A 15166-nucleotide genomic window follows, 5' to 3' on the forward strand; every position below is an offset into this window, starting at 1 on the left:
GGAAATTACGCAATGTGGAGGTTGGCTTACCAGTTACCCCAATTCAATAAGGCAGGAAGGTGCTGGGGGCTTGCGGGCGGTCCCAGGGTCAGCTGTCGCCCACCACTACTGTAAAAAATATCTGTTTACTAACAGCAAAACCCCCTTCTGGTTTGTAAAGCAGCGGGAGTGGGGCTGCTGTGCATCAGCGCTCTTGATATGATCCTGTTGAATGTTAAGGTAATAAATACCATATCGAATTTTTGTCAGTGACAGATTAAAACAAATATCAGCCTAAGGAGCTCAAGGAATAATCCCTCAGTCCATTTGTTTCATCACACATTTTTTCATATCTGTTAACCCACTGAAACAGTTACAATTAGATTATGTACGATGGATTCTAATGCTCAGTGAGACTGAGGGGCAGGGTTCCATTGAAGACAGAAAGAGGTGGGCAAGGGCTAAACTAATGGAAGGTCAGTAGATTGGCCAGGCGAAAGAATCCACAAAGGTCAGTCAGACTGGCAAAGCTCATAATCAGAACAGATATAATAATTATTTCAACACTGTGATGTAAGAGTAAAGCTGTAAACACACCCCTCTCTCAACTCTAAGGGGTATATTTACTAAACTGCAGGTTTGCAAAAGTGGAGATGTTGCTTATAGCAACCAATCAGATTCTAGTTGTCATTTTGTATAATGTACTAAATAAATGAGAACTACAATCTGATTGGTTGCTATAGGCAACATCTCCATTTTTTTCAAACCCGCAGTTTAGTAAATATACCCCTTGAACTTTTATCAGATGTGTTTAACAGCAGTACAAACATACTAGGTTTAAACAAGAGTGGGCTTCATTTAGAGTTCGGCTGCGCTGCAAGGGGGCAAATTGTAAATGTTCGGACAGATTGTGGGGTATATTTACTAAACTGCGGGTTTAGTAACTATACAGCCAGAGTTCCAAACACCCAGATATTTCAGATGAATCCGCAAGGGTGTCTGTTTGCTGGGTGGTTGGGACGAGTAACTGGAGTGGCCTGTGCGTGGTTCAACTTTAATGGCTGGCTGAATAACAGATCAGACTGTATTTGACATTTGCATGGAAAATGGAAACTCTACAGGTATTTAAACAAAGTTTGAGAATGAGGCATAGGGGCATATTTATCTTAGGGTGAATAGCCCTATAGCCGGCAAAAACAACTGGTGTTTTTGCTGGTGATAGAGCTTCAACCTATACATCTAGGGGTCAACGCTGGTGGTACACACTGAGGTTCACCGAAAATAAGCTTTTTAATTTTTCTATTTAAAAAGGATCACTGCAGTACAAGTATGCTTATAAGTACAAGTCTGTTGCCATGTGTATCACCATCATACTTTATTCTTTAGTGAAGATAATTATGTGTTCTATAATTAAGGAACAAAATTCTCCTTCCAATTCAGGTACAATGGGCCTGATTCATTAAGGAAAGTAAAACAAAAAAAGGAGTAAATTTGAACCTTGGCAAGACCATGCTGCAATGCAAGGGGTGCAAATGAGTTTATTATTTTGCACATAAGGAAAATACTGGCTGTTTTTTCATTTTTACACTGAAATTTAAAGGTTATCTAGAACATGCCCTACCCCAACTATAAATCTGCCATCACATTTTAAATTTACCTCCCCCTCCAATACAACATGGTCTTGCCAAGGTTCAAAGTTACTCATTTTTTTGCTTTCCTTTCCTTAATGAATCAGACCCAACATGTTCTGAAGATAGGTAAACCATGTAAATATCTGTTTTTGTTTGAACTTGGTTTAGAACCTTTCAATTTTACCATGAATTATTTTAAATGTAATATGAAGTATTTTAAAAAATGACTACTGTATACGATTTTGAATAGTTCTTAACACTTAATTATAAGCTGTATTACACTTGTTCATTATTAGCTTTCCTATTTTAACCTCTTCAAGGATACTGGCATATATGTGTACGTCTATTTTTATTTAAAAATAGCGGTTATTTTTAGTTGCAAAACTTTATGGAAGTTTGAATATAAATTTCCAACTAAATCATTCATTATAATCAATATTAAAATCTATTTACAGACAAAGCATTTGCAATTTCTGTGCATTCAGTTGGGGCACATCCACAAATATTCAACAATCTGCAACAGTAAAGTGGTGTATTTTTTCAATATAATATCATTAAAATTTTGTGCAATAAAAAACAGGTTCATACTCTACTTGTTTAGGAATTGTGATTGTATTCATCTAACAGCTTTATTGTATTGTGTCTATTCAATCACATTTGTGGACATTTAGTGCTCGTGGGTATTTTGGGGTCAGTGTATATTCTATATGTGGGCAGCACGGTGGCTAAGTGGTTAGCACTTCTGCCTCACAGCACTGGGGTCATGAGTTCAATTCCCGACCATGGCCTTATCTGTGTGGAGTTTGTATGTTCTCCCCGTGTTTGCGTGGGTTTCCTCCGGTGCTCCGGTTTCCTCCCACACTCCAAAAAACATACTGGTAGGTTAATTGGCTGCTAACAAATTGACCCTAGTGTGTGTGTGTGTGTATGTTAGGGAATTACACTGTAAGCTCCAATGGGGCAGGGACTGATGTGAGTGAGTTCTCTGTACAGCGCTGCGGAATCAGTGGCGCTATATAAATAAATGGTGATGATGATGATATATGTATTTTTTGTGTCAGTGCGTCTGGCTCCTGGCGCCTATTGATGACATCACTCCCACTCCATGAAGCAAGATTCTTGCTAGTGATGGACATCAGAAGTCCATCATGAAATGATGGTTGGGCTTCCTCCAATTAAATTTTAGATCATAGTTGCCTACTCTCCCGGAATGTCCGGGAGACTCCCGAATTTCTGGGAGTCCTCCCGAACTCCCGAGAGAGCAGGCAATTCTCCCTGACCCTGGCCGGCTGTGTAAACTAAACTCAGGGGGCTGGGCCTATTGACGTCATGGACGCATCATTGTTGCAACGCCCCGTTTTTATTTGTCCAGAGTAGTGATGCTGGTTTTGGGGGCGGGGAGAATGACGCGATTATTCGAGCCCCGCCCCCACACACCCATCTGCACCTCGGACCTCCTGGGAATCATCTTGCCCATGTTGGCAAGTATGTTTCAGATGTGATGGTAACTAACCATTGCATCAAAAGAATTAGATGGAAAAAAAATATTCATATGAATACAGTGCGGCCAACTGGCGATTGGACTGGTGGCGGGATCGGGGTGGGGCATGGAGTGGTGACTCACTGGAAGAGGCGGAGCAGGACAGGACAACACAGTACCTGCCACCAGTGACTGACTGCTCAGCTGCTGTGCTGCACACACAGTGCTCATGCAGGCAGCTGACTGAGTGTGGGACTGTGACAGGTCTGTGTGTGACTCTGTAGCTGGCTGTGTTCTGATTGGCTCTATGAGAGAGTGAAAGCCAATCAGAGCTAGTAATGTGAAAACTCTTTGAGGAAATCAAAAGGTTCCAACATTATAAAAAACAACAGCGAAATACCAGATGACTGCAAAAATATATTTATCAAAGTTCGTCTGTTCCACTGTTAGATATCTTGTCCGATATCTTTGCTGGCGCCAATGCAACAGAATTCCAGGCAATTGACAAAATAATCATCCTTTTCAAAGGAAGACACAGAGACAAACAGTATTTAAAATCCAAACCCAAAGAGTAGGGCTTCAAAGTAGGGGTGAGGGCATCTCAAGACGGATGTCTCAAATTTTGAAATGTACCAAAACTCCAACTCCACAATTACAGAGTTTGGTGTGATTGGTGTTACTATGATAAGACTATGTGATGGATTAAAAGATAAAAACCACAAGCTGTTTTTGAATAATCTTTTTACCTCTACAGTCATGGCCAAAAGTTTTGAGAATGACACAATTATTGGTTTTCACAAAGTTTGCTGCTTCAGTGTTTTTAGACCTTTTTGTCAGATGTTGCTATGGTTACTGAAGTAATATTACAAGTATTTCATAAGTGTCAAAGGTTTTTATTGACAATTACATTAAGTTTATGAAAAGAGCCAATATGTGCAGTGTTGACCCTTCTTATTGAAGACCTCTGCAATTCGCTCTGGCATGCTGTCAATCAAATTCTGGGCCACGTACTGACTGATGGCCGCCCATTCTTGCCTAATCAATGCTTGGGGCTAGATTTACTAAGCTGCGGGTTTGAAAAAGTGGGGATGTTGCCTATAGCAACCAATCAGATTCTAGCTTTCAATTATTTAGTACTTTCTACAAAATGACAGCTAGAATCTAATTGGTTGCTATAGGCAACATCCCCACTTTTTCAAACCCGCAGCTTAGTAAATCTAGCCCTTGGAGTTTGTTAGAATTTGTGGGTTTTTGTTTGTCCAACCGCCTCTTGAGGATTGACCACAAGTTCTAAATGGGATTAATGTCTGGGGAGTTTCCTGGCCATGGACCCATAATTTTGATGTTTTGATCCCTGAGCCACTTAGTTAACACTTTTGCCTTATGACAAGGTGCTCCATCATGCTGGAAAAGGCATTGTTCGTCACCAAATTGATCTTGGATGGTTAAGAGAAGTTGCTCTTGGAGGATGTTTTGGTACCATTCTTTATTCATGGCTGTGTTCTTTGGCAAAATTGTGAGTGAGCCCACTCCCTTGGCTGAGAAACCCACACATGAATGATCTCAGGATGCTTTATTGACACAGGACTGATGGTAGCGTCACCTTTCCTTCTCCAGACAAGAGTTTTTGCAGATGCCCCAAACAAACTGAAAGGGAAAATAACTTTACCCCGGTCCTTCCTGTACCTTTTGCAGAATATCAATCTGTCCCTGATATTTTTCCTGGAGAAAAGCGGCTTCTTTGCTGGCCTTTTTGACACCAGGCCATCCTCCAAAAGTCTTTGCCTCACTCTGCGTGCAGATGACTCACACCTTCCTGCGCATTCTTGAGCAAGCTCTGCACTGGTGGTGCCCCGATCCTGCAGCTGAAACAACTTTAGGAAGCGGTCCTGGCACTGGCTGGACGTTTTTGGGCGCCCTGAAGCCTTCTTCACAACTATTGAAGTTCTTGATGATCCGATAAATGGTTGATTTAAGTGCAATCTTACTAGCAGCAATATCCTTTCCTGTGAAGCCCTTTTTGTGCAAAGCAATGCTGACTGCACATTTCCTTGCAGGCAACTATGGTTAACAGAGAAAAAACAATGATTTCAAACACCACCTTCCTTTTAAAACTTCAAGTCTGTTATTCTAACTCAATCAGCATGACAGAGTGATCCCCAGCCTTGTCCTTGTCAACACTCTAACCTGTGTTAATGAGAGAATCACTGACCTGATGTTGGCTGGTCCTTTTGTGGCAAGGGCTGAAATGCAGTGGAAATGTTGTTTTTGGTATAAAGTTCACTGTATCATGGCAAAGAGGGACTTTGAAATTAATTGCAATTCATCTGATCACTCTTCATGACATTCTGGAGTATATGCAAATTGCCATCATATAAAAGGAGGCAGCAGACTTTGTGAAACATAATATTTGTGTCATTCTCAAAACTTTTGGCCATGACTGTACACCTATCATTATAAATCTGATGGCAAAAGGAATTTTGGTTGTCGGTACTGTTAGACAAAACAGAATTAAAGATTCTGACACCAAGCTTGTCAACTCTAAGGGCCTGAGTCATTAAGGCAAAAAAGGAGTAAATGTTCTCTGGGTCAATCCATGTTACAATGTAAGGGGTGCAAATTAATTTATTATTTTGCACATAAGTTAAATACTGGCTGTTTTTTCATCTAGCACACAAATACTTGCTAGCTTTATTATTACACTATAATTTAAAGTTGATCTAGGACATGTCCTACCCCAACTATAAATCTGTCTCCACATTTTAAATTTACCTCCCCCTCCAATGCAACATGGTTTTGCCCAGGTGCAAATGTTACTCCTTTTTTATGCTTTGCTCTCCTTAATGACGCAGGCCTGAAAACTTTAGCGAAATGTGGTAGAGGATCAATTTGGGCGGCCACATCAACAATTTGACAATTCTATGGTGGGCAGATAATAATATTGTTCAGATGATCTCTACATATGCAGGAATAGAACCGTAAGACATCGTCTCCATATGGGACAGAAAGTGAAAGGAGTTTGACCAAGTAACAGGGCCGTTTGCTGTCAACCAATACAAGTTTATGCGGGGAGTAGATATGTGTGATAGGATAATTGCTCACTACCCTCATTAAATCAATTATCTAAAATTTTACCATAGGATTGCCTTCCATTTTCTTAATGTTTCCATAGTAAACGCATGGATCCTTTTCAAACATAGCGAGAAATCAAACATGATTTTACTAGAGTTGAAAGCAAGAATTGCAGTAACAGTAATTCTAATGGTTGAAAACACCAAAACAAGGGGAAGGGCTTCTAAATCTGATGTGGAAACACCACCACAAGAAGCAAAAAGTTGGCAGAAGATGGAACCTGAAATAAGATTGGATGGAGTTGGACATTATCCAAAATAAAATTAATCTTAAAAATCCTCCACGATGCCAAATAAAAACTGTACCAGACGCACTCACTATATTTGCATAAAATGCAAAGATTCAGTGTGTCCAGAATGTATGAAATCATTGTATACTTAACCACCAAAGACCAACGTACACATATGTGGCTGGTTAATTTTTCCAGCTTTTCAATGCTTATATTAAAAAAATATATATATAAAAAAATCTTAACTTGAAGGGTATTATCTTTTTAATTTTATCTTTTTTATATTATATATCTGTAAAAAAAACCTAATTCATTGGGGGCGTGGCTTGCCGCGAGCTTTGAGTTTTGCTATGGATGCAGCTTTTCTTTGTGTAGATACGTCTAATCTTTCTATATTTCTTCTATGTGTCCTGGAATCTGTTTTTAGCCTAACAAAAAGTAAAATTTCTACACCATGAAAGTGCCAACAGTAACTGATCTATTTTAGATCTCTGTATGGACCGTGGAGATCATAACAGTACTCAGATCAGGGGCAAACACAGGATTTGTAGAGAGGGGTTTCCATGCCACACCACCAGTGGGCGTGGCCTGCATGCTTTGGGCGTGGCTATAATTTAGACAGTGCTTGGCTCCTCTCCAATTCTAACTATCCCCATCATATACACGGGTAATGCTGCCTGCACTACTGTTAGGGGCACACAGCTCTCCCTTTTTGAGCAGAGCTGTGTGAAGTGGGACATATCTCCCAACTGTCCCTACAATCAGGACAAAGTCCTGACTGAGTGTGTCAGAACAGTTGGCAGACTGCCCTGCTCTCTCCTACCTGTTTTTACTGCTTTCAATACTTGTTGGGGAGAGATGGCTGTAAACGGTGCAGACAGAAACGATCTGCACACAAACTGCAAAGTGGCGGAGCAGGGTCCCGACACCTCAAGCATACAGTACTCCAGGCTGGGAGGGGGGTTTCCAGGCACTAGGAACCCCCCTCGGTTTGCCTATGCAGATATTGTTTGGTCCAATAATATTAACATACCACTGCTTACTTGTAGTTCTTTTCTAAATGGCAACTCTAAATGATAAATGGCCAGAAACATTAACCCAATTGGATCAGATATAAAAAGGGACTGTATAGCATTCACAGATGTACACAAAAATGTCCCTCAGATGAATTTAAAGAAGTAAAAAGAGGAAACCTGTCACTTACACATCAAGCAGATCTTGTAAAGAGCAGTTAATTACTGGAGGACTTTCTCCCATCCTAGGCATTCAATCTGCTGCATGTATTAAATGCGGCACCTAACTTAATAGCTAATGCCCCTGTCCATTCACGTGCCACGTTCAATACACACTTCAATGCTCATTCACTTTACAGCACCAAATAGTAACAGCACCACCTCCCCACCATCAACATTTATAGGTGTGTACTATAAGGCAACCCAGAGAACCTATTTTGTCTGGCAGGACATTTGCTACACAGAAAAAAACCAAAAAAAAAAAACCTCAGTAGCCCAATATATCTGTGAATACTAATTTTAACTCTGGTCACTGACTAGCAATTTAATAATGATAAATGGAAGTATATTGATGTATGTAATCATAGGCAAACCGAGAGGAGGGGGGTTTCCCAGTGTCTGGAAACCCCCCATCCAAGCCTGGGGCACTGTATAATTGAGGTTGCTGGACCCTGCTTCAAAGCTCTGCTCGAAAAGAGAGAGCTGCGTACACCTAACAGTAGTGCATGCAGCATTGCCCATGTATATTATAGGGATAGGGAGAGTTGGAGAGCAGCCAAGCAGTCTCTATAATTATAGCCACGCCCCCCATGCATGCTGGTCAAGCCCACTGGCGGCGTGGTGTGGAAACCCCCCTCTTCAAATCCTGCGTTTGCCCCTGGTAATACACCCTAATTTTAATACCAAATGTATTATGCGTGTAAGTTGTAACACATGGCCTTTCGGTGAGATTTTGGGTGTAGCTTTCTGCAGAGTAAGGCTGAGCAGTGGCGGATCCAAGATCGCCCCGATCGCCCCCCCTAGCAGGGGCTAGCTGCCGACAGCTGCACACTGTGCACGTCCGTTCGGTAGTGACAGTGTGCTGCCCGGCTGCTCTGATTGTGTTTTAAACACAATCAGAGCAGCCGGGCAGCATACTGTCACTGCCGAGCGGACCTGCACACACTGTGCAGCCGCCGGCAGCCTTAGAAATCAGAAAGGGGGCGGGGCCTAAATCCCCCCCCCCCCCCTCCCTAAAATCGCCCCGGGTATATCAATAGTCTAGATCCGCCCCTGAGGCTAAGTACACACTGCAGAAAATTTCTCCTGATGCCATATCAGTGTTTTTACCAATGACCGAAAAAGAAAAATTGCCGTTCAGCATGCCAATTCAAGTGTACAGGCTATATACATTTTAAAAGATTTACCCTTATCTGTATTCTTTGTCTGTCATAACCATTTGCTGAAAAGAGCGTGACTCTGTAATCTCTATGGAGATCCTGATTGTGATGGCATACACACGGCAGAATTAGAAGGATTTCACTCCATTGTTGAACGAGATTTTTAGCCTGCTTTAAAAATTAAATGAAACGATGTGATGTGCTTTGGAACGTAATCTCTTCATTGTTTCAGTGTACACTAATGCAATATCGGGCCAAACAGTCGCTTATCAATGTGACTGGCCCGATAAATGGCTGAAAAGCCTGTAGTATGTACCCAGCCTAAGCTTGATCAAGCGTAGAAATTCCAGTGAGTAGCCAACCACACATTTGGTCTACTGTAATGTACAGTAGCAAGTTTCCTTATCAGATTTGTAGATAGACGAACTGTAATGCCCTCTTTAGTAAGAATTTGTGTCTCATATACATGTTACACCTTAAGGTGGCTGAATTAGCATTCTGTGTAATGTTCTATAATATTGAAACTGTACAAATGTAGAAGACATATCTAAGTAAAGAGACAGGAAAAGAGAAAAGTCAGACCAGATTTAGAATTTACTCTAAGGTTTTACTCTACTCCGTATGCCTTGCTGTCATCTGTATCGAAATAAATACAGTCTGCAGAAAGGGTTCTATTGTATCATCATCTATTTATATAGCGTCACTAATTCCACAGCGCTATACAGAGAATTCACATCAGTCCCTTCCCCACTGGACCTTACAGCCAAAATTCCCTGACACAGACACACACAGACAGACCGAGAGAGACTAAGGTCAATATAATAGCGGCCTATTGACCTTCTAGTATGTTTTTGGAGTGTGGGAGGTAACCGGAGCACCCGGAGGAAACCCACACAAACACGGGGAAAACATAAAAACTTATATTGTCCAGTCACTGTTGGAGATGATAAATAAGGTATAGTGTTCAAACACTCTTCATTATTATTAATAACATTGTATTAAGAAGCAGATATTTTAAAAGGACAGTTGTACATTTTATCAAAATATCTTTAAATATAGGAACCCACCATTAGCAGCCATAGATCCTAAAAAAATACCATTAAGGATGCAAATACTTAACATGTATCAAGGAAGAGTCTTCATGAGTCCTCTGACGTGTGATATGACTGATCTACATAGTCTTGACATGAAATTGTTTTAATACCTGTGTGTATTCTCTGATGTATACCAAGACTGGACTTATGAGTAAAAGCAATTCCACAATCAGAGCACTGGAACTGTTTATCCCCTGTATGAAGTCTCTGATGACTGAGAAGCTGTGATTTCTGGGTAAACTGTTTCTCACAGTCTGTACATGGGAATGGCTTCTCCCCAGTATGAATTCGCTGATGTAAGACCAGACTCGACTTCCGGGAAAAGAAATTCCCGCATTCTGAACATGAGAAGAGTTTTTCCCCTTTGTGTGTCCTCTCATGTAAAAGAAGATTTGACTTTTTTGCAAAAACATTTTCACAATCATTACATTTGAACAGTTTTCCCCTCGCGTGGAGTCTCTGGTGGCTGATGAGAGATGTCTTCTGGGTAAATCTCTTTCCACAGTCAGAACATAAGAAAGGTTTTTCTCCTGTGTGAATTCTTTGGTGCGTAACAAGACTTGATTTCAGCATGAAAAAGATGCCACATTCAGAACACTGAAACTGTTTTTCGCCTGTGTGGATTTTTTCATGCAGAACCAAACTTGATTTGCAGGTAAAGGATTTGCCACATTCAGAACAAGAAAACGGCTTCTCTCCTGTGTGTATTTTCTCATGCGTGACAAGAATTGATTTCTTGGCAAAACCTTTTCCGCATTCAGAACAGAAATACGGCTTCTCTCCTGTGTGAATTCTCCGGTGTTCCACGAGGTAAGCATTCTTGGTAAAACATTTCCCACATTCAGAACAGGAAAATGGCTTCTCCCCAGTATGGATTTTCTCATGATTAATGAGACTTGATTTGTGTATAAAACATTTTCCACAATCAGAACAAACAAATCGTTTCTCCCCTGTGTGATTCCGCTGATGTGCTATGAGATAGGCGTTCTTATTGAAAAATTTACCACACTCTGAGCAGGAAAACGGTTTCTCCCCTGTGTGCATTTTCTGGTGATGAATTAGGCTACATTTGTACATAAACAATTTTCCACAATCAGAACACGAAAAGGACTTCTTCCCTGTGTGAATTCGCTCATGACTAACAAGATTAGACTTACTGCTGAGAAACTTCCCACATTTAGAACAAGGAAACTCCTTTTTTGTAGTATTAACTTTATGCTGTTCAACTATTCCCCCACGGCCTGTACTAGATTTTGATTGTTCTGTGGAACCTTCAGCATTGTCTGGTCTATGAACTTCTGTATGAGCATATTGGTTGACATCTGTGGTTGGTCGAAAACTTTGCCCAATCTTGTTGTTGTTTGTGCCAATGTCTGCACATGAGTTGTGAGGTCCATGTCTAGTGTTTTCATGGAAATTTGCTGTAAAAATAAAAAGATATAAAGTTCAGTTTGTGAAAGTGTTTTTATTTTTGTAAAAATCAACATTTTAGTCTCAACTAATAATTGTTATTACAAAGCGTACATTGTCCTGTATGGGTTACTCCCGACCCATAGTTTACACTGCTATCTATATGAACAGCAGAAACGAAAGGACCAGGATGTACAGGTCATAGTTATTAGACTATCTAATATATATAAGCCTAGCGGTGTGTGTTAGTCTGTGTGTGAAAAAAAAAAAAACAAGCTGCAGCGCCACCTGCTGGGCGGAGTTATACACTGACCTACTCAATTCTTACCATTATGTAATATACAAAAGTAAAAGCCGTGTGTTTATGTGTGTGTGGAAAAAACTATTTTCTCAGAAAGGACTCATCCAATTGACCTGAAATTTGGTATACTGACATTATTTGACAAAAAAATTAGAATAGTGAAGTCAGTTAACTTCCATCATCCCCCATTTCCCCTGTGGGAGGGGTAGTAAAGGCTAAATTTACGAGTTGAGGCTCAAACTCATTTTCGTGAGGTAATTTTACCTCATGAACACACATTAAAAAGGGCGCTTGCGTCGGGAAGTAACGCTCTTCCCCTGAGGAGGCCTGAGCTAGGCCCAAATGCATGACAAGAACCTTTTTAAGACCTTAAGTAGCTTGATTTGACTAGAATGCATGAGTATCATGCACGGGTTAACTTGTGATAATATATATATGGGCAGGTGTGATCTTCGTCTATTTGACTTTAATAGCTCCTCCAGCCCATACCGATTGAGTTCCAATGTTTTGGACCCTACACACTCTGCAATTTGGCAATTAAGGTCTAAACTGATTGAACTGACTAGCAAAGCTGCAGTTTGTATGGACACATTAAGACATTATTTCCACTAACTGTTGTTAAGAGCCGACCAGCCTGTGACCATGCAGACAATTAGAGTCCTGTAAGGCAAGCAGGCAGACTTCCATGATGTCACAGAATGACGTCCATGTGATGTCACAGGATGACGTCCATGTGATGTCACAGGATGACTTCCATGATGTCACAGGATGACTTCAATGATGTCACAGGATGACTTCCATGATGTCATAGGATGTGTCTCAGAAGACTGAGCATGCTCCTTAGCGCACATGGACTGTTCATTCTCTTATTAATACTAAATTTATATCTGCTCAGAAGATGGTTAACTTCAGGCAAGCATGTAAAAAGATGCATACATTAGACATTATACAATAGTAACACCGTATATGTACCAGAGTTTAGTTAAATGTTGTCTGTTCAGATAAATTTAAAAGTGCAGCTGTGTGTAGATGACAGGTCTGATTTAAAAGGCCTTCACAGATGTACCCAAGAGGCAAGTGTAGCAACATATCACCATCATTACAGCCAGTTTCACCCCAATGGATAAAGTGTTAAACCCAGCTAGTGTTTTTTCTGTTATCAGCCTCTAAGGGTGTCATTGCAAATGCAATTATCATTTTAGGTTACACATTCAAAACTGGCCACTGTTATGGTATAACTATGAAAACTGTAAATTGCAATACATTGCAACCAAAAGCCATTCCTTTATAGCCCTGCCTTATTCATTTAAGTATTTTTTTTCTCCATATTAAAAAACACACATTAAAGCATTCCTTCTAACTTCAGGTTTGGATGAATGCACTCTTTTTTTTAATTATAACACTTTTATAAGCTATTAAATCGGTTATGTATGTTAATTAATGGACTTGGCTTGTATAAATGAATACACTTCTTCAAATTACCAGCAGACCAGAAGATGTATAATTTTGCATAAAGGGTCTTCTCCTATTCATCCTTCTTTATATGAATTCATTAGTATTGATAATTATAAAGCTGGGTACACACTGCAGAAAATTTCTCGCGATGAGATATCATTAACGATTTTACCAACGGCTGAAAGTCCTGATCAGCAGCCGATTCATGTGTACACACTATACACAATGTTACACGATTTACCTTCAGATCTCTGCTCTTCATCTGTCATAACCAACGGCTGAAAAGATTGTGACTGTAAACTCTATGGAGATCTGCCAATACTACTGGTGTGACTGCATACACACTGCAGAATTTGTCCGACCTTGTTCCATCGTTCATAGTGATTTTTAGTCAGTTTATAAAATCAAATCAAAGGATAAGATGTGCTTTGGTGCGATAAAACATGATCGTGGGAACTTACACACTAATGTGATATTGGACCGAACAGTTATATATTGTGTGATTGGCATGACAATGAGAAATGAGGGCTGTATTTAAGCTCGAATGAATTTAAAAGCGAAAGCTGGATCATTAAACTGTAGTTGGTACTCTGGGGTTAATAGTTTAACTAAAGGGAGTACGCCCATCTGATGTCATATGGGAGAACCAGGCATAGCACATAAATTAGATGGACGGAGAGTTAAGTAGTTTCTTGGCTTCTGGACGTCGTCCACCCACCCTTCCTGGTTGGATGACATTAGGGCCTGTTGAGGGATGCAGGCTGTTTCTATAATGATGGCGCCAGTTCTGCTGGTGGTTGTCAAGGATGCTGAAGTTGCCGGAAAACGCAGTGCAGTCGACGGCCAGAAGTTAGGGCGCACATTAGGGTAGCGGGCACCCTTAACCCGCCTCTCTTAGATGCAGTCTGCTATAGTCTTGGTCCAAGTACCACCCGTGTGGGTCAGTTGGTGGTTGCATTCCGTTTGCCCAGAAGGGTTGCAGGTTCTGTAGTGCCTGGGACCAATGCCCCATTATGGTAGATAAGTGCGCCCGGGGTGCATTGGTTGTTCCCCATCTGCAGGTGTCCCATGTTAATGCTGGGGCACACTGGTTTGCCTGGCGGATGCTGATCCGACTGCTCTTTTTTCTCCACCACACCTTCAAAATAAACTCCGTTAATTCTGCCAAACTAAGGTGTTGTGTCATTTATTCAGGAATAGTTAAAACAAGGTTAAGAGGTCAAAGGAAGTAGAGATATCAGCCGTTAAGCATTTTATCAAGTGAAAAACCTGAAGCGTGTACCCAGCTTAAGAGGTGCTACCCTCCAACCTCAATAAGAGCATAATGGACACAAAACAGAAAGAGCAGGTTTATTACTAGGGTGCACTCAGACTTTGACGTATGTTAAAAACAAAATAATTTGAATTAGTGTGCATTTAAGCATATTTTTGTTTTTTTATAATAATTATAATATTAAAAACAGCAAAATAAACTTGTGAAAAGTATATATGATGCTGTGTTTAAAAGTTGATTATGCACCAGGGACCTGATTCATTAAGGATCTTAACTTAAGAAACTTTTTATTTCAGTCTCCTGGACAAAACCATGTTACAGTGCAAAGGGTGCAAATTAGTATTCTGTTTTGCACATAAGTTAAATACTGACTGTTTTTTTCATGTAGTACACAAATACTTGATAGCTTATTTGTACACTGAAATTTAAAGTTGATATTTGTGTGTTACATGATAAAACAGTCAGTATTTAACTTATGTGCAAAACAATGCTAATTTGCACCCCTTGCATGCTTTGCCAATATATATCAGCTTATTCCTGGAAGGGTATGCTGGGACTTGTAGTTTCACAACACCTGGAGTGCCACAGGTTAGCCAACACTGCCCTAAGCTCTCTATCATACCATCCTTACCAGAAGACGAGTGGGCACTGACCTGGAACAATCTCTCCCTTCATCTGGCTGAGCCAAGCAAGGAGTGTAGGAACCTGGGAGACTAGAAGAATAGGATAATGGGGGAGTCAGTTGGTACTGGCTGGCAATTAAGGTTACCATGGCGAGATCAGTCAGGAA

General features: G+C 40.5%; 1 protein-coding gene across 2 annotated transcripts; it reads right to left on the reverse strand.

Annotated features, from left to right (window-relative positions):
* Positions 1–9512: 9512 nt before the first annotated feature.
* On the reverse strand, positions 9513–14330 carry LOC142095284 (uncharacterized). 2 transcript variants are annotated; one of them, XM_075178230.1, is made up of 2 exons: positions 13345–14330; positions 9513–11358 (listed from the first exon to the last, which is right to left on the reverse strand). In XM_075178230.1, exons 1-2 carry the CDS (start codon positions 13370–13372, stop codon positions 9983–9985), a joined length of 1404 nt encoding a protein of 467 aa, XP_075034331.1. In that variant the 5' UTR covers positions 13373–14330; the 3' UTR covers positions 9513–9982. The 2 variants fall into 2 exon arrangements, with proteins under 2 accessions (XP_075034331.1, XP_075034329.1); XM_075178228.1 differs by having other exon boundaries at positions 12262–14330.
* Positions 14331–15166: the final 836 nt, after the last annotated feature.

This window comes from Mixophyes fleayi, chromosome 6, assembly GCF_038048845.1.
Source record: "Mixophyes fleayi isolate aMixFle1 chromosome 6, aMixFle1.hap1, whole genome shotgun sequence".
In the NCBI taxonomy this organism is placed as follows: domain Eukaryota; kingdom Metazoa; phylum Chordata; class Amphibia; order Anura; family Limnodynastidae; genus Mixophyes; species Mixophyes fleayi.